The sequence below is a fragment of the Ylistrum balloti genome, unplaced genomic scaffold (genome assembly GCF_031769215.1).
Source record: "Ylistrum balloti isolate Yb309-2 unplaced genomic scaffold, AGI_CSIRO_Ybal_v1 Utg370076, whole genome shotgun sequence".
NCBI lineage: Eukaryota > Metazoa > Mollusca > Bivalvia > Pectinida > Pectinidae > Ylistrum > Ylistrum balloti.
In genome coordinates this window covers 1,608,168-1,636,135 of record NW_026782115.1, presented here as the reverse complement: position 1 = coordinate 1,636,135, position 27,968 = coordinate 1,608,168, and the positions used below count along the sequence as shown (strand labels likewise).

Below are 27,968 nucleotides of genomic sequence, written 5' to 3'. Positions count from 1 at the left end.
TATGACGTAGCCAAAAGGTGAGCAATTTGAGAGTAACCGGAAATAGCAATTTCATGTGTAGAACGTAATTGTTTCATGTGTAGAACTGAAAATCCGGAAGGGGAAAATACAACCAGCTAGCATCCATTTAAAATCTGCAGCATCCTCAACTTAATTTTGCATCTGTGCAAATTTGCACATTCGTTGATTTTATTGTGATTGTAATTTGCATCCATTTCATTGCAAGATGGTGCTACGAGTGTTCTACACATCAACACCGACCACTAAAGCGGTAAGGAATATTTGTTTACATTATTTGACAGTTCTAGAATGCCACACCCACTTCTGTCAGATGAGGTACATTAATTCGAATTTCTTGGATTAATATTTTTTTTGTATGCACTTATGTTGAAGAGTGTTGTCTCAAATGAATGCATATTGGCCTTTAGCAGAAATAAATGCTGACATATCATGAAACATGATACCTGTGTACATCATGTCAACTTTCATTTTGTTTTCACGATATTGACCATCATTTCTTTGCCATTACACGTAACGAATGGATCTGTGTAGCCTTTTTTCATAACTTCGTTATAAAACTCTCATTACCCGATCTAAGATTTAACTTTACAGTATTACTATGGTAAAGTGTTTTGACACCGTTTTAGTTGGTATTGATCTATTACGGAAAATAATGGATGCAGGCTGTACGCCTCTAAATCCATATCCATGAAATATATATATATTACTATATATATTACATTTTTATACATAATCTCTCATATATAATATATTTTTGACAGTTGTGTGTGACTTGTGAGTGATTGTCAGGTTACAATATTAAGGATAATTTCCTTGTTTTTATTTGTAAAGACAGCAATATTACACCCAAATCTTTTCCAAATATACCCAAATAAAGGCAAATCATAACCAAATATACCCAAATCTTAACCAAATATACCATTTTCTCACCAAAATATACAAAAATCTTGCACAATTACCACCAATATTAACAATTTAATCTACTGGTTATCATTTTTCAGGTCAATAACGGTTCTCAATTGCGATTTTCTCTCTTGAAAAGTGAAATACTAAGCTTATCCTAATCGACCGACCATTTTTCTGGACAATTTAATGTTCATTACCATAGATACTTCATTCCCTACGCGATTCTTAATTATGCCGCAATTATGATATTTCATGATTTATTTAGTATATAGTCAAAACGGCCTCACTTCAATAACGGCCCTAGTTGAAACAGCCATACATATATATAGTGTAATGTTCTGTTAGTACTGTGGTGATAGTATCGCATTAAGATGTTAATGATTAAAACAGATTTTGATAATTTAAAACATTGTATATCATCAATAAAATGCTGATATCTAAAAAAAATATACTAACAATTTTAAAGAATGATGTGTGGTGTTTGTCTTCAATTAATCCTTTACTATTCTCAGTAATGAGAAGCAACTGGGAAAATAAATATTTCAAAATCTTACAGCAAGATAATGCTAGTATTTTTACATTTTTATTTAAACATACATTGTAACCTAATCAAACTTATTCCCAAAATTTCTTTATCACCAAAGCAAAAGATTTTCAGAAATTTGTCATGTGAAATGTCCCTTACCATTGTATTGTTAATACTAAACCAGTTGTCACTCAGTTAAACTCAAGTTTAACACGCGATTTGGTACACGCTCGCTGCTGTGTGTAGTACACATTACGACGCTTAAACATCTTGTTCCATCGCCGATGTCCAGTTATGGTTTTACATGGGGACCTATTGCCATCATGATTTGTCCGTCGTCGTGCGTCGTTAACTTTCCACATATTCGACTTCATTTCAAGAACCACTCAATGGATTTTGACCAAACTTGGCACAAAGCATCCCCATGGGAAGCTGCTTCAAGTTTGCGAAGAAAAAGGGCGTTGCCCCAATATGGGCCCCAGGAGGGGGGGAAAAAGGGAAACTTATACGAATGTTCTACACTAGGTCCTGGCAAGTGTTTTAACTTTTTGGGGCGATTCAAAATCCAAGATGGCCACTCTGGCCTCTGTTTGGCTAAGACATTATGGACTTCCTCTCAAGAACCATTGGGTGGGTCATGTTCAAACTTGGTACAGATGATTTACGCATGGTTCTGCACAAATGTTGTTACATTTTTGCAACATTTTAAAATCCCTAGATTATTGACATATATTCCTCAGGTGACCGTTAAGGCCCCATGGGCCTCTTGTTTAACTTAGACCTGACCTCCACGCAGGTTGATGAAACCTTACCTTCATCAAGGAATAAACAAGTCAGAATCGTACAAGGCGTCATCCAATCGCCACCAACTGATAACAAGGAAGGTTGCATGTTTTATTGTAATGTGATTAACCCGGCTATTGTTGAGTGGGGTCTGCCACAGCATCCCCCTTTGGTAACAGGTAATGCTGTCAACATGGTAGTTGCTGCTAGAGAAGTTGGTTGTAAACCCCACCTGCCATGTTTTGCCCATACCTTAAACATAGCTGTCCAAAAGAGTCGTAAGATCAGTGCAGTTGCTAGGTTGTTAGCAAGGGTTCGCAGAGTAGTTTTCTTTTTCCATAGGAGTACAGCTGCTGCTGCTTTGTTGAAAGAAAAAGCAAAACTTTTCGGTGTACGCGAGGTCAAACTAATCATTGACGTGTGTGCTAGTTGGAATTCAGCGGTGGATATGCTTGAAAGGTTCCAAGAACTACAGCCTGCAGTCTATGCTGTCCTCATCAGCAAAGATCTAAAAACCAAAGACACTGATGTGTCAACATTGAGTGAAGATGATGTAAAGATTGCTGAACAAATAACAGCATTACTCATACCCATACGAACAATATCTGTGGCTCTTTGTAAGGAAACAGCACCTACATTGTCAATCATCTTGCGTGTCCAAAGAAAGCTTGAAAAGAAGCTTATACCAAACCACTTGGACCTACCAATGATCAAACAGATGAAATCTGCCATTGCTGAGGATCTGAAACCCAGGTATATATAAATAATCATAGTCATAATATTTCCAATGTTTAATCCAGTCAATAGAAAAATAATGTTAAATACATGAATGCAGTTTATAATTTAGCTCAGACAGTTTCAAACTATGTTCTAAGTAATGATAAAGATGTTTCAAGTACATGTATTACTTCATTTCAGGTCTAGTGATCCTGACTTTAAGGATTTCTTGGAAGACACCACTCTGATTGATCCTAGATTTAAAGCTTCTCTCCTCCCAGAAGAAAACGTTATTTCGGTCAAAGCCAGGATGTTTTCGGCAGCAGCATCCCTGTGTCAAATGATGGTCAAACAGGAGCCACTACTTTAGAAACCCAGCAATCTCATTTGGAGCATTGTAAGTGTTTTAAGAAACTTTTACATGGAAAGACAGTTTAAATGTGTATAAAACAACATATTTGACCCAAGGTGTATTAAAAGTATTGCATAAAAATGAAAATGCAGACTACATTGTTTATAAATATTTTGTGTCCTTTGATTCTAAAACCTCTGATGTTACTCGTCTCAAGTGTTTCAATTATTTTGGACATGGCTATGGAACCTAATCATAATGACGTCTTTACCTCGTCAACTTTTTTGAGATTTGTTTATTTCATGTTGATTGTTGATGGAAATTGGAAACAGTGTCCTTCTGTAACATATTTATTACCTATTTCATCAACAGTTGACGAAGACATAAAACCAACTGGAGGTTTAGCTAGTATCCTGGGTGATGTGGTGATTGTCAAAACAGAGCCAGCATCCAAATCTATTTTCCAAATAATCCAAGAGGAACTAAACACCTATCTTCTGAGTGATCCTCTTCCAGTTAATGGAGATCCCTTGCTCTGGTGGAAGGAGGGTGCCTGGAAACACCCTCACCTTTCTGTCCTGGCAAAACAGTTGCTGTGTATCCCTGCTACCAGTGTCTCTTCGGAAAGAGTTTTCAGCAAAGTTTGGGATATTGTTTCAGCCCAAAGGGCCTCTCTGGGCTGTGACAAAGTTGACATGCTTATGTTCTTAACTTCACATGTTGAAACTTTCCAGATCTGGTGTTTAATTTAATCACAGCACCGTCACCTCGTCAGGTGCACTTTTTTATAAGTGAGATCAGCGTCTTTCACTCTTAAATTTAATCATTCTAATTTTACATTATAGCATATAAATTTGAATAGATAAATAAAAAAATAAAATGGAGCTTAAGAAAGCAGGGTCCGCGTTCCCAAGCCTTGGGTGCACGCATTGTGTAGCTAATGCTTCCAAAATACACATTTTTATTTATATGCGCATTATTTTTAAAAATAAAAATGAAATAATTATTTACACGTATTTGCATTTTCATATAGATAATATATTGTGTTTGGTTTATTTTATATGAACGTATCTTATTGATACAAAAATTGTTTTCACGTGATGTATTTAAATTTTTGATATGAATTTTATTTTTTTTAACTTTATTGTTTATATATCAAACGTTCTTTTGTAATTATATTTATATAATAATTATTTCCGCATGATTTGATTTCAATATACAAATGTAAGTTGTTTATTTTTTAATATTAAAACATTGGATTTTTTATTGTTCTCGTTGTGTTCTTTTTATCCTTGACACAATCAACTTTCACAATCTTTTTGGGGAACATTGAGAATATGCCTTGCATACTTTTTCTGAGAATTCAGAATTTTGAGAAAGTTTCGTGCAAATGGAACCAGGATTCTGCTTTAGAAAAAAATGTATGTAAATTGATACAGTAAATAATTAAACACAGAATAGGATTTGCGTTTGTCATTTGATTAAAACGAAAGATGCATATAACCAATATAATTTCATGTTATATATCAACAATTTATATACCGTAATTCTATAGCAAAGTGTAGAAGTGTATTTCACGGTTTATAACGGAGCGTCCGTTTCTGCATGTTCCCGCTTCATTTTTGTCCGTTTTTGCCCGTTAGCCTATATGGTATTACAGAATTTATATGAATTGCCTTAGTAAATGGAAGCTGAAATTAGACAAAGATAATCCATTTGATCATGTGTATATCGTTTATTAGTAATAAAATATAATACCAGGAACTTATATAACAGATATACAGAGCCCGTTACGGTCCGTTCCTGTAAATCGTCGGGCCGTTTTCTTTCCCGTGATGACAATCGTAACTGAGATAAGTGGACGGTATTCGGTAGATTTGATATTTGATGTAGATTTGGGTATGTTTGGGTAAGAATTGGTTTTATTTGGGTATATTTGGGTGTATTTGGGTAAATCGTCGTGCCCATATTTTAAGTATAATATACTGCATAGATCAAATGTTTACAGGTCACTAAAATCAGGATATAATTATACATGCAGCTACACTAGGTTGGTTGTCAGTATATTTGTTCATGACTTATCATTTAAGAGGGCCATGTGGCAGATTAATAGACTTGTACTTGCTACTTTCTGAAAACTAATTACTATTTTATCTGATAATGGAATTTCTTTGGCTTTCCTTTATTGTGCATTTGGCAAGACCGAGATTCTAACAGATTTTGAAATTTAAGACAAAAACAATATTCAGACATTTGCAATGAAGAGTCTAAGAAGGACATGGTTATTGTTTCAACTGTATCCATTCTTTGACGAATTAAAGTAGAACAAATTATCATTCCTTAGGAATGGCATACTGTTCATTGTAACTCAATCTTCATCAAAGATTCAATTCTGAAATACAAGCGAAATTGTTTAGTATCTGATGCATGGAGAGGAAAAATGGACTTTCTTGGATGTTTGATTCAATACTTGCCTTTGAAGTGGATTATGGCCTCCTTATTGGTCTATATTCAATAGTGAAAGTGACATGTAATAGTTATAAAAAAATATATTTTACATGTGTACACAAATGCATAATACACATATTTATGAAAAGGACAAACCCTGTGGCCATGTTTTTCTGAAGGAGATTTCCTGTTGGAGACTAGATATATGTCGTTTGCAAGTATACAGATGTGGTTGTCAAAGTAGTGAGTCATACTCTAGTTGGATGATTTTGCTTTGCTTGTTTAAAAGTTTAGTCTTTGACATGAAAGATTGATATTTCCTAATGCACCTTAAGGCAAATTATTGTAGAGTTTTCTTTAATCTATTTGCACATTGCGACCTTTAAATTTTTCAGAGATTTTTAACTTTCTGAGTACTGTATTTGACAGCACCACCCACATTTATGAGAGTTTATTAAACTACCATTCTGTATGGAATTTTAATGCTTGGGCTGGGAAGTTGGGAATGTATATAAGGTTGTGCAATCTGGATTGTGGTCCATATTTAGGCCAAAATCCTTATCATCTTTGATAGGTGTCTTATTGTTGCGAAGGGGTTGAAACAAATGTCATCGATGGAGATGCTATAGTCTTAAGTTTGTTGAATCATTGAAATTTTATTTTATTATTTTTTTTTTTTTTCCAGCTTAAAGCCAAACAAGAATACATCCAGCGGACACTGACAAGTTTAAAATTTGACTTCGATTTGATTGACATCAGTGCACAAGAAAATGAGGAAGATCGGAAATTTATGCGGGCAAATGCACAGTCGAACAAAAGTGGCGCTGTTCCCCTTCCCCCTCAGATATTTAATGACGATATCTATTGTGGGGTAAGTCTTGTATATTTACATATGATATTATTCATTTTCAAGGAATGTCAGATTTTCCGTAGTTATTATTTTTTTTCCAACTCAAAAAGATGGCAAAGTCAAAGGAAAAAAAAAACAAATATCCTGTATATTGTATGTGTGTTATCTACATATGGTGTGATGTAAAATTGCTGAAAGTCTTTATTAGGAGTATTATCTAGATAAAAATGTATACCAAACTTTTGGTTGTCTGCTTACAGGATTTTGAAGCTTTTGAAGCAGCAATAGAAGGAGAAGGTGTAGCAGCCATGCTGAAGATGGAAACTCAAGTGTCACAAAAAGAAATTAACCTCTCAGTAAGTGTGACCTCTTCAGGCATTTGGACGATTGTTGTAGACTTGTATTATTGTACAATACTAATTTCATCAATTACAGGAGACTTTTTAACATGACATTGAAATAGGTATATTTCTTTCAGCTTTTATTTCATAAAATGAACGCCTGTTTCGTTTGCGAACAGTCTTCACAAATTCTTGTTTGCCTGATTGTATACATGAATTGTCGAACGAATCACCTGTATGTTGTTTATTAATTTGTGATTTCTGTTTACTTGTCTGAGGATTTGGTGTATCAACCTTCTTAAGTTTTATGATGTATTGCAAGTTGTGCTGCAGAAGTAGAAGAAAGCAAAAAATGAAAAATGACTTATTCTTTTTCAGGCCGTTCAGTTGATTGCGCAATTGCATTGAACTATTTGACACCATATCTGTGTTCTTGTGATATAGATATATGGCACTTTCTTTTATTGGATGTGTATGCTGATAGTAACATTTTGATATATAACATACTGGTATGTTTTATGCCACGTTGTTTTTGACATGATTTGCAATCGTCATGCATATTTCATCAAAATGATGTAATTTAGAAAATACTACTGGTTCTATTTGTAGAACAATTTTCATTATAACAAACATGACTTGGCGATCACTGTTTGTAATTTTGGTAACAAGTTACTGTGATGTTTTGAATTCATTGGCGCTACTATTTGCTGAAGCATTTATATAACACAGATGTTTCCTTCCTTTCTGTTTGAATTAATTGAATTCTGTCCATGTTACATATTAGGACGACGAAGAGGAAAAGAAAGACGAGGTAAAAGCATGGACATGGTGTTATTCCAACATGGGTTGTCATGAAGTTTTCCAATATCAGAGATTTGAAACCAATTGTTTAAATTTGTTACATCCTTCCTGGATCTAAGATCCGCACTATAATTCACCTTTTACACTTGAAATTTTAACTCACGTTGATTTCATTTGGGTATTTTTCGATAATGTGTATTGTTTTAAACACAATTTATGCCGACAAATGATGTCATAAAATTTGATGTAAGCAGCCATGTGTGACTAGATATGGATGACAGCTTAAATGTACAGTGTTAATTTCTAACATTGAAGCATACCTATAGTCATTAATTACTTATACTGAATGACGTGGTGAAGCTACAGTTACTAATACATGTATATCCTATACTTTAAAAAGTGTAAATTGTATATTTATGTTAACTGTCATAGGTCTCGGACTTATCTAGATCAGCACCAGTTATTGTTAGTCTGTCCGAATGCATGATAAGTACTGCTATGTTAACTGACATTTAAGTCCAGAAGTCCAATCGTTCATAACATTATTTCATTTGACAGTATTCAAATTGTAGGTAGTAGGGAGTTTAGATAGAACACCGAGGTCTAAAGTGAGCCAATAACTGTAGATCTATTACTTTTAAAGTACAAGAAACATTTCTAAATGAATGAATTCCAGATCGTAAGGTGTCTGCATGTTTATGGCCTCATGTGTTTATTCTTTGTTTGGACCAGATGAAAAGGGTTTGATAAATAAAGTGGAAAATGGGGATACTGTGTCACCCTTCATGACATAGTTTATCAGATGTTGTTTGATACTAGGTAGGATATATGACATAGTTTATCAGATGACATAGTTTATCAGATGTTGTTTGATACTAGGTAGTGTATATGACAGTTTATCAGACATTGTTTGATACTAGGTAGGATATATGACATAGTTTATCAGATGTTGTTTGATACTAGGTAGTGTATATGACAGTTTATCAGACATTGTTTGATACTAGGTAGGATATATGACATAGTTTATCAGATGTTGTTTGATACTAGGTAGGATATATGACATAGTTTATCAGATGTTGTTTGATACTAGGTAGGGTATATGACATAGTTTATCAGATGTTGTTTGATACTAGGTAGGATATATGACATAGTTTATCAGATGTTGTTTGATACTAGGTAGGATATATGACATAGTTTATCAGATGTTGTTTGATACTAGATAGGGTATACGACAGTTTATCAGATGTTGTTTGATACTAGGTAGGGTATATGACATAGTTTATCAGATGTTGTTTGATACTAGGTAGGATATATGACTTAGTTTATCAGATGTTGTTTGATACTAGGTAGGATATATGACATAGTTTATCAGATGTTATTTGACACTAGGTAGGATATATGACATAGTTTATCAGATGTTGTTTGATACTAGGTAGGATATATGACATAGTTTATCAGATGTTATTGGACACTAGGTAGGATATATGACATAGTTTATCAGATGTTGTTTGATACTAGGTAGGATATATGACATAGTTTATCAGATGTTGTTTGATACTAGGTAGGATATATGACATAGTTTATCAGATGTTGTTTGATACTAGGTAGGATATATGACATAGTTTATCAGATGTTATTGGACACTAGGTAGGATATATGACATAGTTTATCAGATGTTGTTTGATACTAGGTAGGATATATGACATAGTTTATCAGATGTTATTGGACACTAGGTAGGATATATGACATAGTTTATCAGATGTTGTTTGATACTAGGTAGGATATATGACATAGTTTATCAGATGTTGTTTGACACTAGGTAGGATATATGACATAGTTTATCAGATGTTGTTTGATACTTGGTAGTGTATATGACAGTTTATCAGATGTTGTTTGATACTAGGTAGGATATATGACATAGTTTATCAGATGTTGTTTGTTACTAGGTAGGGTATATGACATAGTTTATCAGATGTTGTTTGATACTAGGTAGGATATATGACATAGTTTATCAGATGTTGTTTGTTACTAGGTAGGGTATATGACATAGTTTATCAGATGTTGTTTGTTACTAGGTAGGGTATATGACATAGTTTATCAGATGTTGTTTGTTACTAGGTAGGGTATATGACATAGCTTATCAGATGTTGTTTGTTACTAGGTAGGGTATATGACATAGTTTATCAGATGTTGTTTGATACTAGGTAGGATATATGACATAGTTTATCAGATGTTGTTTGTTACTAGGTAGGATATATGACATAGTTTATCAGACGTTGTTTGATACTAGGTAGGATATATGACGTAGTTTATCAGATGTTTGATACTAGGTATGATATACGACATAGTTTATCAGATGTTATTTGATACTAGGTAGGGTATATGACTAGTACATTATATACACCAAATTGTGCACCTTGGTGTTGATGGGCTCTGACGTTTGTAATATGTAGATAAGATGTTCAAGAATTTTGTCTGACTACATGGTAATATTTGAAAATACTCATGGTAACGATAGGCGATGACAGCAATCTGTTTTAAGATCAAGGCTTTCTGGCTGTAAAAAATGTTCTCGACAAAGTGTACTTATCACGTAAAATAAAACTTAGAACATCTGACTTTATAGATAATGACGCTACAAACATATGACATCAATAGCTTTATAAACATCCAAATCACCTATAGATTAATTGTTTGTTTACCCGAGACCTCAGTTGCTGGGCAGGTTGAGTACTAACATTATTGATTCTGAAATGATATTTAGTTATTTTATTGGTACATAAGATTTACTGGTATATTTCAGCAAATATATTTAGGACGTGATTAATGATATTGAAGGGGATATATTTATACTGTCGTTTCAGTTCAATTGGATTTTTCTAATATGATTACTTAAAATTTTAAAATGCATGTGCATTTGAATTATATATTGTCGGAGGAATTTTGGGTTTGGACTTAGGGTTTTTATAGAAGAGGATTATATCAATGACAAATTCCAGTTAAAATGTGAAAGTATATCATGAATACAACTTTGATGATTGGCATTATAAAGTTGAAGATGGAAAGTTGTACTTTTAACAGAAACCATTGATATATTTTAATTCTCCACAATATGGGTAACAACAGTAATGTGAAGCACTAGTAGACTGATGCAATGTATACACTGAAGCTGATGTCAGAAAGGGAAACAATGCTCTCTGGCCACCGTTGTCCTCTGAACATCATTACTTCAAAGGCCATATTTCCTTTTTCAGTAAAACTTAATTCAATGGAAATTGGAAACAGATGGATAATATTAACAAATATTGTATAAACTGAATCAGATACAGGATTTAATAAGTTGTCTGACAGGACATTAAGTTTAGGTGAGAAAAAAATGTTGCTTTTTATGATTCATGTATGTGTGTTTGGTGTGCTTGAAATTTAAGGAAAGACTTGTTTTTTTTTTCTATGGAGAGGCAATTGATCCACAGAGTAACTGGCTAGCATAATCTTTATACTGATACATCACCATATGTAAGCATTGGCTCTATCGGCCACAAGTTTACCAGGGACGTATGATACAGTATTATATCTACATTGTACATCCCTGGGTTTACCAATATTTGGAAAGGTTACACGCCAGTCACTAGCACCACATGTATCATCCCCAGACTCCAATATACATGAACTATTGTAACTAAAACCCAATGCATGTGCAGACACCATATAAGTATAGAATGTATCATACCACAAATTATTTTCTATCATCTTATGTGAATTTAACAGTTCTGTTTCTGCTTTATATGAAAGAATTTTAAGCTGACAATTAAGTATGTTACTGCTGCCCTTGTCTTGTAAAAATATGAACCACTGTGTTTCAGGAAGATGGATGGAGGGGAAAGTAAACTTGAATTTGGTCATTATCTTACATAATTACTTATGTGTTTCCTGCTGATCCCTGTCTAAGAGAGTGTAGTAATTGTGTCACAGTAGGGGTACAGTGGATGTCTGGCAGTGGTAGTATCAAGTATAAGGCTAACTTGAGTAAATGTTTGTTACTAATGAGGGTCACTATGGGGGATCTAGGATAAATACAATATGTGAATATTTGTTTCTAATGAGAGTCCCAGTGGAGTATCAAGTATAAGGCTAAATAAGATATCAAATATAAGGCCGGGCTGGTGTAAATGTTAGTTCCTAACGACCCCTGTCATAGTGGTACACTGAAGGTCAGGTAGTAGCTAGCATCAAGAATAAGGCCAGACTTGTGTAGATGTTAGTGCCTAATGAGTTACAGCTGTAACATTGTGAGGTGAAGTATAAGGCCAGTAGATATTAGTGTTTGTTTTACATGCATTCTTCCTTACATAAACACTTTCTAAGAGTACATAAAACTTAAATGAATATGATAATTTCATAGAATGGTCTTGGATAACTGTCATATGTAAATTATTTCTTATGACTCTCAGTATTATTGTAAACCATCACTTTTTAACACAGAAATAATTATATTTAGCCTTGAGTGTATGAGCTAGTTATAGATCAGTACAACACATGCTAATTTCTCCCACACGCTAACCACCCACAACTGGTAACCCACATTCATACCTACACACATTGTCTAAGACCCATCTTCTCTCCAGCTATTTCTGTACAATATTACTTTCTGTAATGAACATAAACACAAGTCTGCCACCTCTCTAGATCTAGCCATACAGTTGTAAAACAGATAGGACTTACATGTACTAAGTGCAAATGTGCATGTGTACAGACACTTGACAGTGGTTATACAGTACAGGATATCATCAATTAGTTAAGATTGTTCAGTGTTGTGCTGCTATACTAATAGAACAGATACCAAAAACAACCATGGGCAAAAGTCCAATCATTTTGTTTATCTCTTTAATATTTGTTTACATTTGATGTTGTACTTCCCATGTTAAGCCGGTATTTGACATGTACTTTTCTCTTGGTAATTTTTAGCCACTACTTTTCAGTTAATTTAATTATGAAATGTTGTTTGATATATGTAAAACCTGAAACATGGAGAACTTACTCAGTAGTCATCATAAACAGCATAATGGTGAATGGATTGCTAGTTTACAAAGACAAATCTGGCATATAAAACAAAAACATCAGAAACGACAAGCTGTGTAAATACCTTAAGGTTCATTAAAGTTAAAATAATGATTTCTCAATGAACAATTGTATAACAAATTATCAATACTGATAACTGATATACACACAGCCACAAGATAAGCTGTTACTGTAAGACATTAGTTACACAATATATTTGTTAAAACTTAAAAGTAGGTAGAGCACAGTATGCAATGTACCAAATCAACCAAGTTCAGGCGTATAGTTCATAGTAGGCCTGAGCTGTTTTATCAGTTTGTAAGTAGGAAGGTAAACAAACATTGTGCTGTTATAGGAAAAAACACCCTTAATAGAGGATGTTGCTAAACAGGATGAGGAGGCAGAGAAAACTGAGGATGGAGAAAAAACTGAACAAGCAAAAAAAACTGAAGAAGAAGATGGTGAGAAACCATCAGAGCCCTCTGAGGAAAGTTCAGAGGTCAAAGAAGAAGACAGTTCAGAGGTCAAGGCAGAAGACAGTGCAGAGGCAAAGGATGAGGCTGTTACTGAGGAGACAACTGATGAGGCCAAACCAGCTGAGGAGGAGGTGACATAGTGTGGCTAGATGGCAGCATGGCGTGAAATATCTAAATTCTTCCTCCTTATAACTTTGGGTCAATGCAGAAACTACCTGCATTGTGCATGGAGTGATCTCCCCTTGACCTCCACCTGATGATTTGTAGAGATATCTGACCCAGTGTTCTGATCGTGATTATAATTCAGACCTTCTCTAGTGTGCAGTTGATAACAACAAGCATCATGGTTGTCATCATTATTTTTTTTTTTTTTTACCACAAATATTCTAATGATCACAAATCTAATTAGCATGAACACAGGCCATATGAACCATTTTAGATTGAACATTTGAGTTAGTATTCTAATGCCAGTACTTTCTTTCAGGTTTGATATTCAATCAGTTACAGTGCATGACATTTTGCTGAATGTATATTCTTAAAGTGCTTTAGTGTCTGGGGTAGGGGGATCTGATAACTCTGAGAAAGTGATCTTTTATTTGAAACACGTGTCAGTATTTTTCCCGTGTAGTGTGGATGATATTTGATATAACAAACCAATAGATTTCATGGGGTACAATGAACATCTGTTGTCATTGTTGTAGATCTATAGAAAAATTCAAATTGTACACAGCAGATTTCACATCACTTTCTCCTCAACCATCTGTAGGAGTAGCTAGTGTTTACAGTCGTGTGACTGTAGGAACTGTAAAGACATTTACAAGCACTACATAATCCATAAGTTAACTCACAGATAGGGAAGTTTGTTAACATAGTTTGGGCTGTGTAAATTTAAACAGAAATATAATAATGAATGTAATAGACATCAATGTGTTTACCATCTATCTGGAGGGTCAGGATGATTATGTTATGTCGTGTGTGACATATAACAATCTTGTGTGTTTATGTATGGAATTTTAACAAGTGAATTAGAGCAGAAAATATTGAGGTAGTTATAATACCTCACAGTTAATGTAGCCCATCTTTAGTTTACAGTGAGAGATTACTGGCAAAGTTTGGTTTTTCACTGTAGATGATGGGTTATTGAAGTACATAATGAATGCTTTGGGTTGTGAAGAGTATGACTTTAATTTGAACACTAAATATTTTGAGTCAATTGTGTTTTGCACGATTTATTTTTGTGCATTTGTACTGCAGGTTATGTATATTTACAGTGTACTAATGTAGTACATTAGCTGAATTTTGTCTGCAGTAGAGGTTTTTTTTACTGATAGAGCTGTGTAAGGTAATACTTGCAATACATAACCTGACCCAGGAAAAGAAGTGTGAACACTGCTCGCTGGCATGTCTTTTTATTTTTGAAGCATTCTATAGAAAAACAATTTCCTGTAGGTAGATCCTGTACATACACCTTTTATGTTTTAAGTTAAACTGTTTGTTCCTTGGGAGATGTGTTTTAGAATTTGGCGTCAAATTAAAGATTTAATCGGAATTGAAGGATTAAAAATTTAAAGATTTACAAATCCTGATATCATTATATAATGATGTTTACTACCACTGACATGCTTGTTTGATGAACTACAAATGATATTGTCCACTGAAAGGTTGAAAGGTTGTAATAGTGAATACAAAACCTGTTGAATTAATACAAATGTTCAGCAATGTCCGACATATTCTGGAATGTGTTTGGTTATGTCAGCGTACAGACTTATTTCATTAAATCATATATATGTAGATATCTATTCAAGGAGAGATTTTTTACTAATTTTTAAGATAGTCAGCAAATAGCTGGGTTTACTATAGTCAACTTGTCTGAGAGCTGGTACAGCGAATAGCTGGGTATACTATAGTCAACTTGTCTGAGAGCTGGTACAGCGAATAGCTGGGTATACTATAGTCAACTTGTCTGAGAGCTGGTACAGCGAATAGCTGGGTATACTATAGTCAACTTGTCTGAGAGCTGGTACAGCGAATAGCTGGGTATACTATAGTCAACTTGTCTGAGAGCTGGTACAGCGAATAGCTGGGTATACTATAGTCAACTTGTCTGAGAGCTGGTACGGCAAATAGCTGGGTATACGAAAGTCAACTTGTCTGAGAGCTGGTACAGCAAATAGCTGGGTATACTATAGTCAACTTGTCCGAGAGCTGGTACGGCAAATAGCTGGGTATACTATAGTCAACTTGTCTGAGAGCTGGTACAATCCTGTTTCCCAGTCGTCCTTTTGAATGCATGCTACATCTGTCCATGGCTCTGGCCACCTTACTCTTTTTACAGTTGACCGATCATTCGGGTGAAATTAAGTTTATAACAGGAATCAGAGGTATACTTAAAACGTTTAAACATCAGGGTATAATGTAACATATCATCATTATTGCTTTTGAAAATTCAGGTTAAAGGTGATGAAGATAAAAAAGATGAGTCTACTGAAGATAAAGAAAAAACAGATGAGAATGTTGATGAAAAAGAAACTAAGGATGAAACAATAAAAGAAAACGGTAATTGTGAGGAAGAGTCTGATGACAAATCCACTGAACCAGTTATTGAACAAGACACTGATAAAGGTGTGGATAGATTAGAGGATAAAGTAGATGAAAAAGGAGATGTAGAAACATCAGATGAGACGGATAAAATTGAAGAGGATGTGGTAATTGATCAAAAGGAGGATGATGATAGCACAGCTAAGCCTGACGAGGTATTTACATGTGCCTGCTATATGTATGGCGTATTGCTCAAGTTAAAAACTAACTGCCGCTGGGTGACAGTAAGGTAGCTAGATTTGGCTAGTGTAGACTAACAACAATGGCTCGTATTTTCAACGTTTTATAAGTAATGATTTATTCGTTGTGAGTTGGTCTTCTAATGCTTTCTTTGTGATGTGTAGCTTGCTTTATGTCCTTTCAAAATATCGTGACAGCTTCTGGCCATCAACCTGTCAAAATATCTGATAAAAAAAAGACATCTAGTGTGATGGGAGGATGTTTATGTATTAAAGTTTTTGGTTTTATATGTCTTAAATCGTACTCTTAACATCTGACTGTTTGAAAATAATAGAACTTTTATTTAAGAAATAGATACACTATGTGATTGTTCCCGTGTCCATGCCAAGTTTTGCCCTGCATGGGGGATTGTTTTGTGATGTACCCTATGTCCTCCCTTATGAATATTTTATACATATTTCTATACTTTTTTTGTCAATCTAGGAACCAGAGGAAAAAGTAAGTTTTCAAAGCTGGCCAGTTATAGCCTTTCTTTAGTGTATACCTTCCATAACTTAACTAATATGGATTTGTAGTGCACATCAGAAACAATAGTGTTTGCTGCTCTGTTGATTAATCATAGATATCATACACCCATATTTTATAAGTTAGCTCTTCAACTTCTTTCATTTATCTCAATTCTACTTACTTCTGGAAGAACCCAGAGAATATCATTTATCTCTACTGTGTATTTCATTTCTACTTACTTATTATAACATCACAATTTCTCTATAGATTGTTAGATAGTTGGGGAGTTTGAGCTGAACCAAGTCAACCGAGGTTTCAGATCCAAATTAAAAAATGTGCACACCATATATAGTGATTAATCTTCTTCTACTTAATCTGCCTTCAGTATATAAGATCCTATGGATACTGAGGTTTCAGATCCAAATTGAAAAATTTGCACAATTCATGTAGTGATAAATCATCTGTATCTTCCTTTGAAATCATACAAATTTTATACTAACCTATCTTGCATATGTTATACACTAGTAAAAATGGACAGTAATTTGGTTTGTTTTATCCTGAAAGTAGAATTATGCCCTAAAGCCAAGGGTGCTGACTTATTTTTGTTAGGTATCTGCCTTAGGCTCCTCAAAATATGTGAAGAAATTATTTGTTTGGTTACAAAATGTTTGTTTTTTATTTGATTGCTTTGCTTAAGTTCTGATCATTTCAAAAAGCATAGCTTTAAAGCAACGTGCTTAAAGCAAAGAATTGATTTTCAAGCTGTGCTATTTATTTAGCTTATTTTGCCAATGTTTCTTGTCACAGTATATACTTGTTTTTGATTTTCAGTTAACAAGTTTTGTTTAAATTTTCATAAAATATAGATTTTTTTTCTTAACAATTACTGCATCAAATGGATGATAATCCAATTCCTTTGACAATTTTGATTGCTATGTTTCACATGATACAGATGAAATAGTGAAATTGACAGACTTTCTTTAAGACTGAAAGATTCCTTTGCAGTGGTACTTGAGTAATAGAAGTATAACATTTTTTATTACTACACTGGAATACTATTATACAGAAGTAATATCTTTATGAAATATAAGGTGAAAGAGGCAACCCCAGAACCTGCCAAGGAACCAACGCCTCCACCAAAGGAACCAACACCTCCACCAAAGGAACCAACGCCCCCACCAAAGGAACCAACACCTCCTCCGAAGGAACCAACGCCCCCACCGAAGGAACCAACTCCTCCGCCTAAGGAGCCTACACCTCCACCTAAGGAGCCTACACCTCCACCAAAGGAACCAACTCCTCCACCTAAAGAGCCTACACCTCCTCCAAAACAACCTTCCCCAGAACCTGTGCTTGACTGGGAACCAGAAGACAATTCCTTGGAGGCAAGAAGGAAGAGGCGTGCTGCAGAGAGGGCCGCAAAAGCTGCTGCAGCTGGGGACACTGTGGAAGAAGATGCTGGGGAAAGGAGGAGACGACGCAGAGAGGAGCGAGAAGCAGAAGAAACCAGTGGTGAGACAGCAGCTGAGAGACGCAGGAGACGGAGGAGAGGCTATGATGACTAGACAACGAAAGGTATATAGAACCTGCATCCAGTCAGTTTTGCTATGGAGTTCTGCATCCAATGAGTGCCAACATTTGTTTACACTAATTCTCTAATGGTCAGCATGTATCCTAAAGCATGGACAAGTTTGATGTTGGTTCCTATCATCATATGACCTGTATGTATGTGGATACAGTGTTGAAATACAATTGTGATCAGCAAGTTTAACTGCAATCTTGTCTTTGATTTACTAGTCAGTTATCTATGTGCCTGTTTTAAAGTCATTGTGGAATATGATACAGAATGAAACAGCATTGACGGTAGTTGACCAATATCTTAGACAGTAGCCACATTACTAATTAGCAAGTAATAAGGGTCCTGTAAGATGTTTACTCTGTTGAACAAAATCTGGATACAACTACCACAACCACCCCCAACCCTCTAACCCATCAAATGTTTATGTTCTTTCAAAACTGCTACTAACTCCAGTTCACAAGGGCCTTAGTTAAACATAATAATTCAATTTTGCAATGCTGCAAAAGGGTCTGGCAAAAAGTTGTATATACAGGTATTGCAAATTAAAGTCTGTTGAAATATTCTGAATTTTCACTGAGTATATACAGCACAGTTGAAGGGAGGCAGTTACCGTGTATGTTTGTTTTTTTTTTAATTTATAGGGAAGCTAGAGGAAACAATAAATGCTACTTTATGATAAATGGAATGTGGAATAGATAATGTGGAATAGATAAATGGAATGTGGAATAGATAAATGGAATGTGGAATAGATAATGTGGAATAGATAAATGGAATGTGGAATAGATAAATGGAATATGGAACAGATAATGTGGAATAGATAAATGGAATGTGGAATAGATGAATGGAATATGGAACAGATGTGTATTATGCATCTTTTCAGCGATTTTTTTTGGATCTTTCATCAAATCTGCCCTCTTTCTAGTGACATGTAACTTAGAGAAGTTTGTAGATATTGACAGTGATATGTCCTTATATAACCTAACACTGGTTTGAATTGGTGTGATCAGTGCTATTGTAATCAATTATGTATGTGTGCTCACTACTAACTGTTCAAAATCACAACTGCATTGAAAACTAATTATTACGATGTTTAGAAAAATGGGTTTGATATGCTGTTGAACAGAGAGGCATTTTCAGACACATTAAGGTATTTGTGAATGTGATAATTATGCAAATAAAACATTCAGATGACATTGATGTTGCCTTGTGTTCCTGGTTTATGATCAAGTGTTTAACAGTGTTAATTGTCAGTCTTGTAACTAAACTTCAAAAGTTTATTGGTTTCAGACTTTAGCGGGGATCTGTGAACACCTTTACTACTTGTTTCTGTAGACCATGTATGTTTAACAACATGTTGTAATCTTCTATTCCTTTTACAGCTGTGGAGAAATTTATGAAACCCAACTTCAGATGTTTTGCTTAATGTTTAAGTTCTTTGAGAAATTAATCTGGTTTTGCTGAAAATGACCCGTTTTGACCTTGGGGTGTGAATTTGACCTTGGGGTGTGAATTTCACTGCATTTCCCCTGTTGAGTTCAGGATTTTTTATATGGATGGAATTTGTATACTAATACTGTTGATTCTTTTTCAGGATTAAGATAAACAACATGTGCTTGTTTTAGCTGTGTGTAAGCTTACACTGGATTAACGTCTGGTTGATTTTTAGGTTCAGCTGCTGTTTATAAGCAATTACAACACATATCTTGTGTCCTTCGTGGACTTTAAAGCTAGAAATTTAGATTGAGCTTTCCATATTGACGTGTTCATTTCTGGTAGACACATGCTTAAACCAAAATGTTTGTGCATCTTTTATTCTGCTCTTGTTATTTACAAATTTGTCTTGATTACTAGAAACTGAAGTTTCACATCTTTTCTTCTATGTTGTTTTTAGAAAGCAAAATAACAGTTTAAATATTGTAAACTTTTGGTTTTATAATTAGTTTTGTTCATGTAAGTACAGTAAAATTATAGAACTCAACATCCTATTATTATTTTCAATACAAACTTTTTAAAACCGATCACAATCGTACTTGCGATACAATTTACCTTTTGATATATTATTTATTGTGATATTTTCAGAGTTATTGCCCTTTTTGTTTTATATATATTGACACTTACAGGGGAGTGGAACGCACTAAACATTTTTATGGCCTTGATCACAGATATATTTTTAACCTATATAGTCATACAACATGCCTGGTATATACATCCTAAAGGCTATGGGTGCACATAAATCATTTGATTTTCCTTGTGTATCGGATCATAATATCAAGTTCATTTGTTTTACAAATCTGAACGTATTTTTAATTGTGGGAAAATTTAAACAATAAGATGTTACATTATTACTGTGATTGCGTAACGATTCTTTTGGTAAGTATTATAATTAATTACCAAATAGAAATGAGGTCAGATTAGTACATACCACTAACGAGAGAATTACTATAGGGTCATATCCTGTTCAGAAATGTGCTTATAACAATGTGTGTTGTTATGTTTTACAGACCAAACCCTGTGAAGAACAGCAGCAAGTTCAGGACTAGATATGTTGGTAAGTAACCATAGCAACAGGAGAATAAGTTTTCCAAATAATGATAGATCCATGTAAAATGGCCAATATACTTGAACTCGTCTGACTTTCTACGGAAAACAGAACATGGTATGTAGTTAAAGCACATAGACTTCCTGTACAAGGTGACAGGACTTGAGCAGGGTAGTATAAATATATATCACAGTTAAATTATCACACGCTTAGTTTGACTTCTAAGGTCCTTGATTGCTACTACTAACACTTTGTTACTACTTTACAAATAAAAAGTGCATTATCTATTTTACATGGCCTTGAGACTGCAAATATTCTCTCAGTGAACTCACTTCTCTTATTAAGAAACATCAATATCTTATTGGTGTAGCGCAGCACTTTTTTCTTAATGAACAGTTTCGGGTGTATACTTTGGTGAATATTGGTAATAGTTATATAGTGTTAATGCTAATCTTTAATACATCTGTCATTATCATTCATATCAGTAGCAATCATGTATTCATCTTATTGAGTTAGAGCTCTGATTAAAATTTGAATTTTATGAAACTGACTGTTCTGTTGGAAATTTCTGAAATCTGTACATGTATTCCATTTTGACAAGTTTGTTGTGTAACTTTGTATACCGTCTGTACTATTACAGACTCTGTAGATAGTCTCAAAGATCATTTTTACCTGTAGCAGATGTAGTTCGAGTGAAATATCTTCTAATCTCTTTTTATAATCAGGATTTCTCTTCATTTTGTCCTATAAATTAGTCCCAGCAGAATCATTCTTTTCTTAAATAAGTCTATCTTCTCGCTAAACTGACCATATTTGGTAGCAGGTGTTCCAGGTAATATAGCCTTCACTTTTATCTGTTGTAGCTGTAAATATAACACAACCACTCTGTATGATTGTTCTAATTAGGATGTCTTACCTTTACAGATGTGTATGGCCAACAGATTCCTCTGCCTTTCCACATCTGCATATTAAGCAATCCTGACCAGAGATGGACACCTAGGTTCTGTAGACTTTGGAAATTGTAACATACAGGCTTCAAGTGAAGACACATACAATAATGTAGACTGGCTGCACCAAGTAGAGAAGTACCGTGAACTGTAAAGAAACTGAAGATAAACTGCTTGCAAAAATGTGTTAGATCCGTGTAGTCATTGCTTCTCAGAGCTGGAACCAGTCCTATATAATGACAATTTTGCGGAAAAAATTTGGCGCAATTTTTAAACCTCTTTCTGTTTATCATATTGTACTCCATCTATATGATGTTCTTTTCAAATGAATATGATTATAGATATATAGGGATTGTTCTGAGGCCATATTACACCAAGCTAACTGTGTTCATCGTTTCGAGAGTTTAGAGTTCATAGGATTTTTTTTTTTTTTTTTCGCATTCTCTGCCAAGTTGTTACAATGTTGCACAAGTATTGAGAGCTGATAAATGTACTTTTTGACGTAACCAGTCTTTTTACCACTAGATATATATATATTTGCATACAATATACAACAAGTGATGATAAATATGTCTTCATGTATTTCCTTTGTTTGAAATTATGTATACAATATGCTGTAAGTGTTTAATTAATGTAAAGGAGATAAGCCATATTTGAATGCACATGGATTGTTTATTTTGCCACCAAAAGATTTCTGGTAAGGTTGGTATATGAGTTCGCACATGATTGTTTCAGAAAAAAGGAAACTTAGGAACATGTTATGTTAAGTGTTATGTTAGATATTCATCTTTTTGCTCAAACAATATCAGCTTTCTTTCTTGGCGCAATCATCAGACTGAATTATTTTGCCAAAGGGTATGGTAAATTTTATTATTATCTCCCATAAAGATAACCATGCAAATGAAGCTTGCATATCCAGGTGCTCTCAATTAAAAGTCATTAATTATTTAGAGGTATTTAAAACGTTCAGTCATTTTATTTGTAGCTTTGATTACTATGATATATTGAAATAAAAAGACACAGGAGTATGTGCACAAGACAGATCCATTTTTCTGGCCATCACATAAAACCACCATCCCAATTAATTGAATTTATACCTTGCTTGTCTCCCTTGAAAAGAATTCTCCCATTATGCATAGATACAAGTAATTTTCATTTTGCAATATTTGATTGGTATTTTTTTTAATTGTTTGTTATGTTTCTCCTCGTTTTATTTGTATACCGCTGTCTAATATTAGTACATAATATGATATGTACATGTGTACTGCTATGTATGATGACCTGAACCTATTTATTTTTGACATGACTTTGTTTACATTGTATAACCCTAGGTTTGTTAATGCTCTTCATTCCATGTATTATTTCAATGATGTAAAATATTTCAGGTGTGAGATATTCAGTAAGTTACCAGCAATTGTATAAATAATAATTATGAAAGTGTGATAAATTTTTTTTTTCATTTATACAGCTTTTCGGTTATGCATGTCTAGTGTTCTGTAGTGCTTTGGCCATATCCAGCAATGTTTTCATATACCTTTAAGTATTTTTTGTAGTGTAACATGTTAGACATGTTAGTAGACAATTTATTACCATTCAATTTAAGTAAGAAAGTAATCCTACAGAAAGATTTTTACAAAGTAGATTAATGCTTGCCAGATCCCTTATACTAAAGTGTATAATTTTTTTTTATGAAATATATAATTAATATGTGTAGGATTTTGTTGTTAGCTTAAACAATAACATGTCATGGATAGCAATTTTCGTCTTGAAATGCAATGGACAGTTGATGAACAAGAATTCAGGTAATAGTTCAATATATACTAGTCATATGTGGTGTTTATTTTTGGCTGTCGTGTATCAGTTCCTCCGATCATGTACCCCCAGTATTATCATTCTACCATAGCAAGTACTCCCATTTAAACTATATCCACTGATCACAGGTACAAAATTCTATAGAAATATCGTAACCTAGATTTGCATATCATGAACTGCTGCAACAGAAACAGAAATCAAATTCATGAAGACATATCTATTTTACTCTGCAATCAAGAGTTAGCGTTGCATAAACCAAAAAGTAAGTGATATGTCAAAAGTTATTTCCCTTTTCCAAACCTTTGATGTTGGCGAAGGATTGTTGTCGTCCTGACCAACATCTTGAGTGCCAGGTCAAGGGGAACAAATATGGTAGGACAGAAACCATATCAATATAGGAGATCTGCTTCGTAAAAGGTAGTAATTGTCACAATTTCGATTTCTTTTGTTTTAATTGTACATGATACATGTGTTGTCTATTGTAAGTTGAGGTAAAACGTGCAATATTCCTCTTACTCATCTACTTTCTGTTTTGTATCACAGCCTCCCAGTGACCATTTAAAACTTAAATCAGCTGTTAGCACCCGAGCACCTTTTCTTTTTAGTGCTGAAAGCAGTTTAATCAGCTGGGCCAAACTCAACTGAATGATACAGTTGGGATTTACTGAAACACTTCTTGGTACCTGGTACAGTTCCACCGAGCTTTATCCTTGATAATATCACACGTCTTTCCATAAATAAAGAAAATATTAGGTCAGCAGCTGAAATTTTCTCTTCAAATCGGTGCCCTGCTTGTATTTGCCATAAATGAAGATCTCTTGGCATGATTTGTGTAATGAAATGAACAGAGTATATCTGAAGATGATCTGTGATTTATTTTGTAGTTTACAATTCGTAGTATAGCCCACCCAATCCAAAATACCTGAATCTTTATTAAAGTATTTTGGATGAATTCCCCACTCAGTACGAACAGGATTGTACACATTGGTTTACCTTGGGTTATAACTCATATACATCAGGTGCTTTTTCTCTTTTATGATGAATTCGGAATAAGTACTTTGTATGATTTTTTTCCCCCATAAGTATGATTTTATGAATGTTCAGAAGAAAGCCAATTACCCAGTAGATATTCAGAATCATGTCTTATCTTCCATATCGAACATAAGTATGTGTACTTCAGGAAGTATCGGTGAAACCCGGTTTGATATTTGGTTTGATATTACACCATGTACATATAGACTGAACCATTGATATAAGATTATTTTTTTAGCTTTTGTGACCATTTACATTTAATTTTAAGGTTCAACAAATGCATGTATCTATATTGCCAGGTTTCACTGTGAAATTTTTTTTATCAATTTCAGAACTTTCGAAATTTTGAAAGCAATATGTGGCTTTTGATAATTCTTTTCGTTAGTGCTATTTTCAAATGGAAGAGTTTATATTTTTTTTTTTGAGAACTTGCAAAGTTTTGTTATTTACAAAATTAAAGTTTACTGAAGCACTGGGCGTCAAGGCTGTGTGAGAACAGAAAAATGTTTGCCGGAAGCATCAAGACAATCTGTCACTAGTACAACATTCCAGGCAGGGATGTATCAGAATTGTTAACCACAAAACGTCTTCACTAATTTATTGATATTAAAATTTTGAGTGTAGACATCGTAAATAGTCCCGGACCATCTTATCAAGGTGGATAAAACACGCTGTCTCGGTTGTTTTTTTACCCTTCCAGCCAAAGTACTTAGTACCCTGGGATTTTACATAGAATGTTTGTCACCAGTCTGGGACAAAAAATGCCCTAACTTTGCCCAAAAGTAAAACCTGTTCTGTTTCTTTATGTACTCACTGCTTAAATTACTTTCAGTATGTAGGAATTGAAAAGTTATCATTACTTCCATGTACTCTTTGCTTATACCTCTTAAGTTATATCAAAATTAAAACCATATATGCTTTCATTGTATCCTCTTGCTTACATTCTTTAATAGAAATAGGTATTTTCCTATTAACCTGGCCATCATTACATTTCTTGTCTGTGAAATATGATATTGGTATCGGACTTCAGGGTTAAAGGATTAGAATATTGTAAATGCTGTCTCTTTGTCTGCTTGCTTTGGTTTTCAACCCTTTGGTATAAAAGCACTGTCTGCAAGTAGTGAATGAGTGACAGGCACAGCAGGTCATTGGTTCGGATATAAATATAGGTAAATTTGAACGTTTTACCATTTGAATCTTCAGGAAGGTTTTATTGACATCTGTTTGATTGTATGGTATTACAACCTGGATGATATTAATCAACAGCAAAAAGATCAATGTAAAGAGGTGACTATTGTATTTGTCATGTAAACGTAAGAGCTAGCTTTCCATCCTGTTGAGGTCTGATTCCAAGGTACTTGTAATTGAAATAAAAATTTTCAATTCTTAAGATGTATTTATCCGAAACCTTGACTTGGGAGATTTTTTTTAAGTTCCTTCAGTCACAATGACAAATCATTTATTCTTATAATTTTATCTAATTGAAACATGCCAACCAGTGTGTATTGTATTAATTAAAATATGTACCAAATATTCTAGTTGTTTTTGTTTTCTTTCTGATGGTATTATCCCTATGAAGTTTAGATGCTACATGATACTTAAATAACCTACAGAATAGACATATCACATGTCTCTTTTACCTGTAATGTAATTGTTCTAAAACTTCAAATCCTTATCATCGTGATTAATCTATCATTTTGAATGAATGATGGTAAATAAAAGAAAAAGATCTGGATGTGGCCATGACTCGGTCCTAAAGGAATACTACAAAGGAATTTCAGAAAATTCTTCAAAATGTAACCCAAAAATAGATAACCGGTAAATAAGTACCGATTTTGAAGTCTTTAATTAACAGGACCTGCAATGTGTTCGACTGCGGTTAACCGGGGTTTGAATTTCAATTCTGTTGCCTAGACTTTGATCAAGTGACTTCTCATGATCAACTTTGCTTTATGTTGAAAGAAATTAAAGAGAAAATGAAGTGTTGATTATGAACACATACACATCACCTGTAGTCAATGTTTCTAGACTAGACAACAGCTGTACTGGATGGTTCTAGAATAGACAACAGCTGTAGTCAATGGTTCTAGAGTAGACAACAGCTGTAGTCAATGGTTCTAGACTAGACAACAGCTGTAGTTAATGGTTCTAGAGTAGACAACAGCTGTAGTTAATGGTTCTAGAGTAGACAACAGCTGTAGTTAATGGTTCTAGACTAGACCAACAGCTGAAGTCAATGGTTCTAGAGTAGACAACAGCTGTAGCCAATGGTTCTAGAGTAGACAACAGCTGTAGTTAATGGTTCTAGAGTAGACAACCACTGTAGTCAATGGTTCTAGAGTAGACAACAGCTGTAGTTAATGGTTCTAGACTAGACCAACAGCTGAAGTCAATGGTTCTAGAGTAGACAACAGCTGTAGCCAATGGTTCTAGAGTAGACAACAGCTGTAGTCAATGGTTCTAGAGTAGACAACAGCTGTAGTCAATGGTTCTAGAGTAGAAAACAGCTGTAGTCAATGGTTCTAAGAGTTGACACACAGCTGTAGTCAATGGTTCAAGAGTTGACACACAGCTGTAGTCAATGGTTCTAGAGTAGAAAACAGCTGTAGTCAATAGTTCTAGAGTAGAAAACAGCTGTAGTCAATGGTTCTAGGGTAGACAACAGCTGTAGTCAATGGTTCAAGAGTTGATACACAGCTGTAGTCAATGGTTCTAGAGTAGAAAACAGCTGTAGTCAGTGGTTCTAGATAAGACGACAGCTGTAGTCAATGGTTCAAGGGTTGATAACAGCTGTAGTCGATGGTTCTAGGGTAGACAACAGCTGTAGTCAATGGTTCTAGAGTGTAGTCAATGGTTCTAGAGTAGACAACAGCTGTAGTCAATGGTTCTAGATAAGACAACAGCTGTAGTCAATGGTTCTAGAGTAGACAACAGCTGTAGTCAATGTTTCAAGGGTTGATAACAGCTGTAGTCGATGGTTCTAGGGTAGACAACCACTGTAGTCAATGGTTCTAGATTAGACAACAGCTGTAGTCAATGGTTCTAGGGTAGACAACAGCTGTAGTCAATGGTTCTAGAGTAGACAACAGCTGTAGTCAATGGTTCTAGATAAGACAACAGCTGTAGTCAATGGTTCTAGAGTAGACGACAGCTGTAGTCAATGGTTCAAGGGTTGATAACAGCTGTAGTCGATGGTTCTAGATAAGACAACAGCTGTAGTCAATGGTTCTAGAGTAGACGACAGCTGTAGTCAATGGTTCAAGGGTTGATAACAGCTGTAGTCGATGGTTCTAGGGTAGACAACAGCTGTAGTCAATGGTTCTAGGGTAGACAACCACTGTAGTCAATGGTTCTAGAGTAGACAACAGCTGTAGTCAATGGTTCTAGAATAGACAACAGCTGTAGTCAATGGTTCTAGAGTAGACAACCACTGTAGTCAATGGTTCTAGAGTAGACAACAGCTGTAGTCAATGGTTTCAAGGGTTGATAACAACC

The 27,968-nt window shown here is 34.4% G+C and overlaps 1 protein-coding gene across 1 annotated transcript; it reads left to right on the top strand.

The window, feature by feature from the left end:
* Positions 1 to 88: 88 nt before the first annotated feature.
* On the top strand, positions 89 to 26,006 carry LOC132549701 (cell surface glycoprotein 1-like). The gene is made up of 10 exons (XM_060213654.1): positions 89 to 271; positions 6,439 to 6,624; positions 6,864 to 6,959; positions 7,729 to 7,755; positions 13,159 to 13,410; positions 15,730 to 16,032; positions 16,541 to 16,555; positions 17,656 to 18,139; positions 20,645 to 20,691; positions 21,607 to 26,006. Exons 1-8 carry the CDS (start codon positions 227 to 229, stop codon positions 18,127 to 18,129), a joined length of 1,398 nt encoding a protein of 465 aa, XP_060069637.1. The 5' UTR covers positions 89 to 226; the 3' UTR covers positions 18,130 to 18,139; positions 20,645 to 20,691; positions 21,607 to 26,006.
* The last annotated feature ends 1,962 nt before the right edge of the window (positions 26,007 to 27,968 follow it).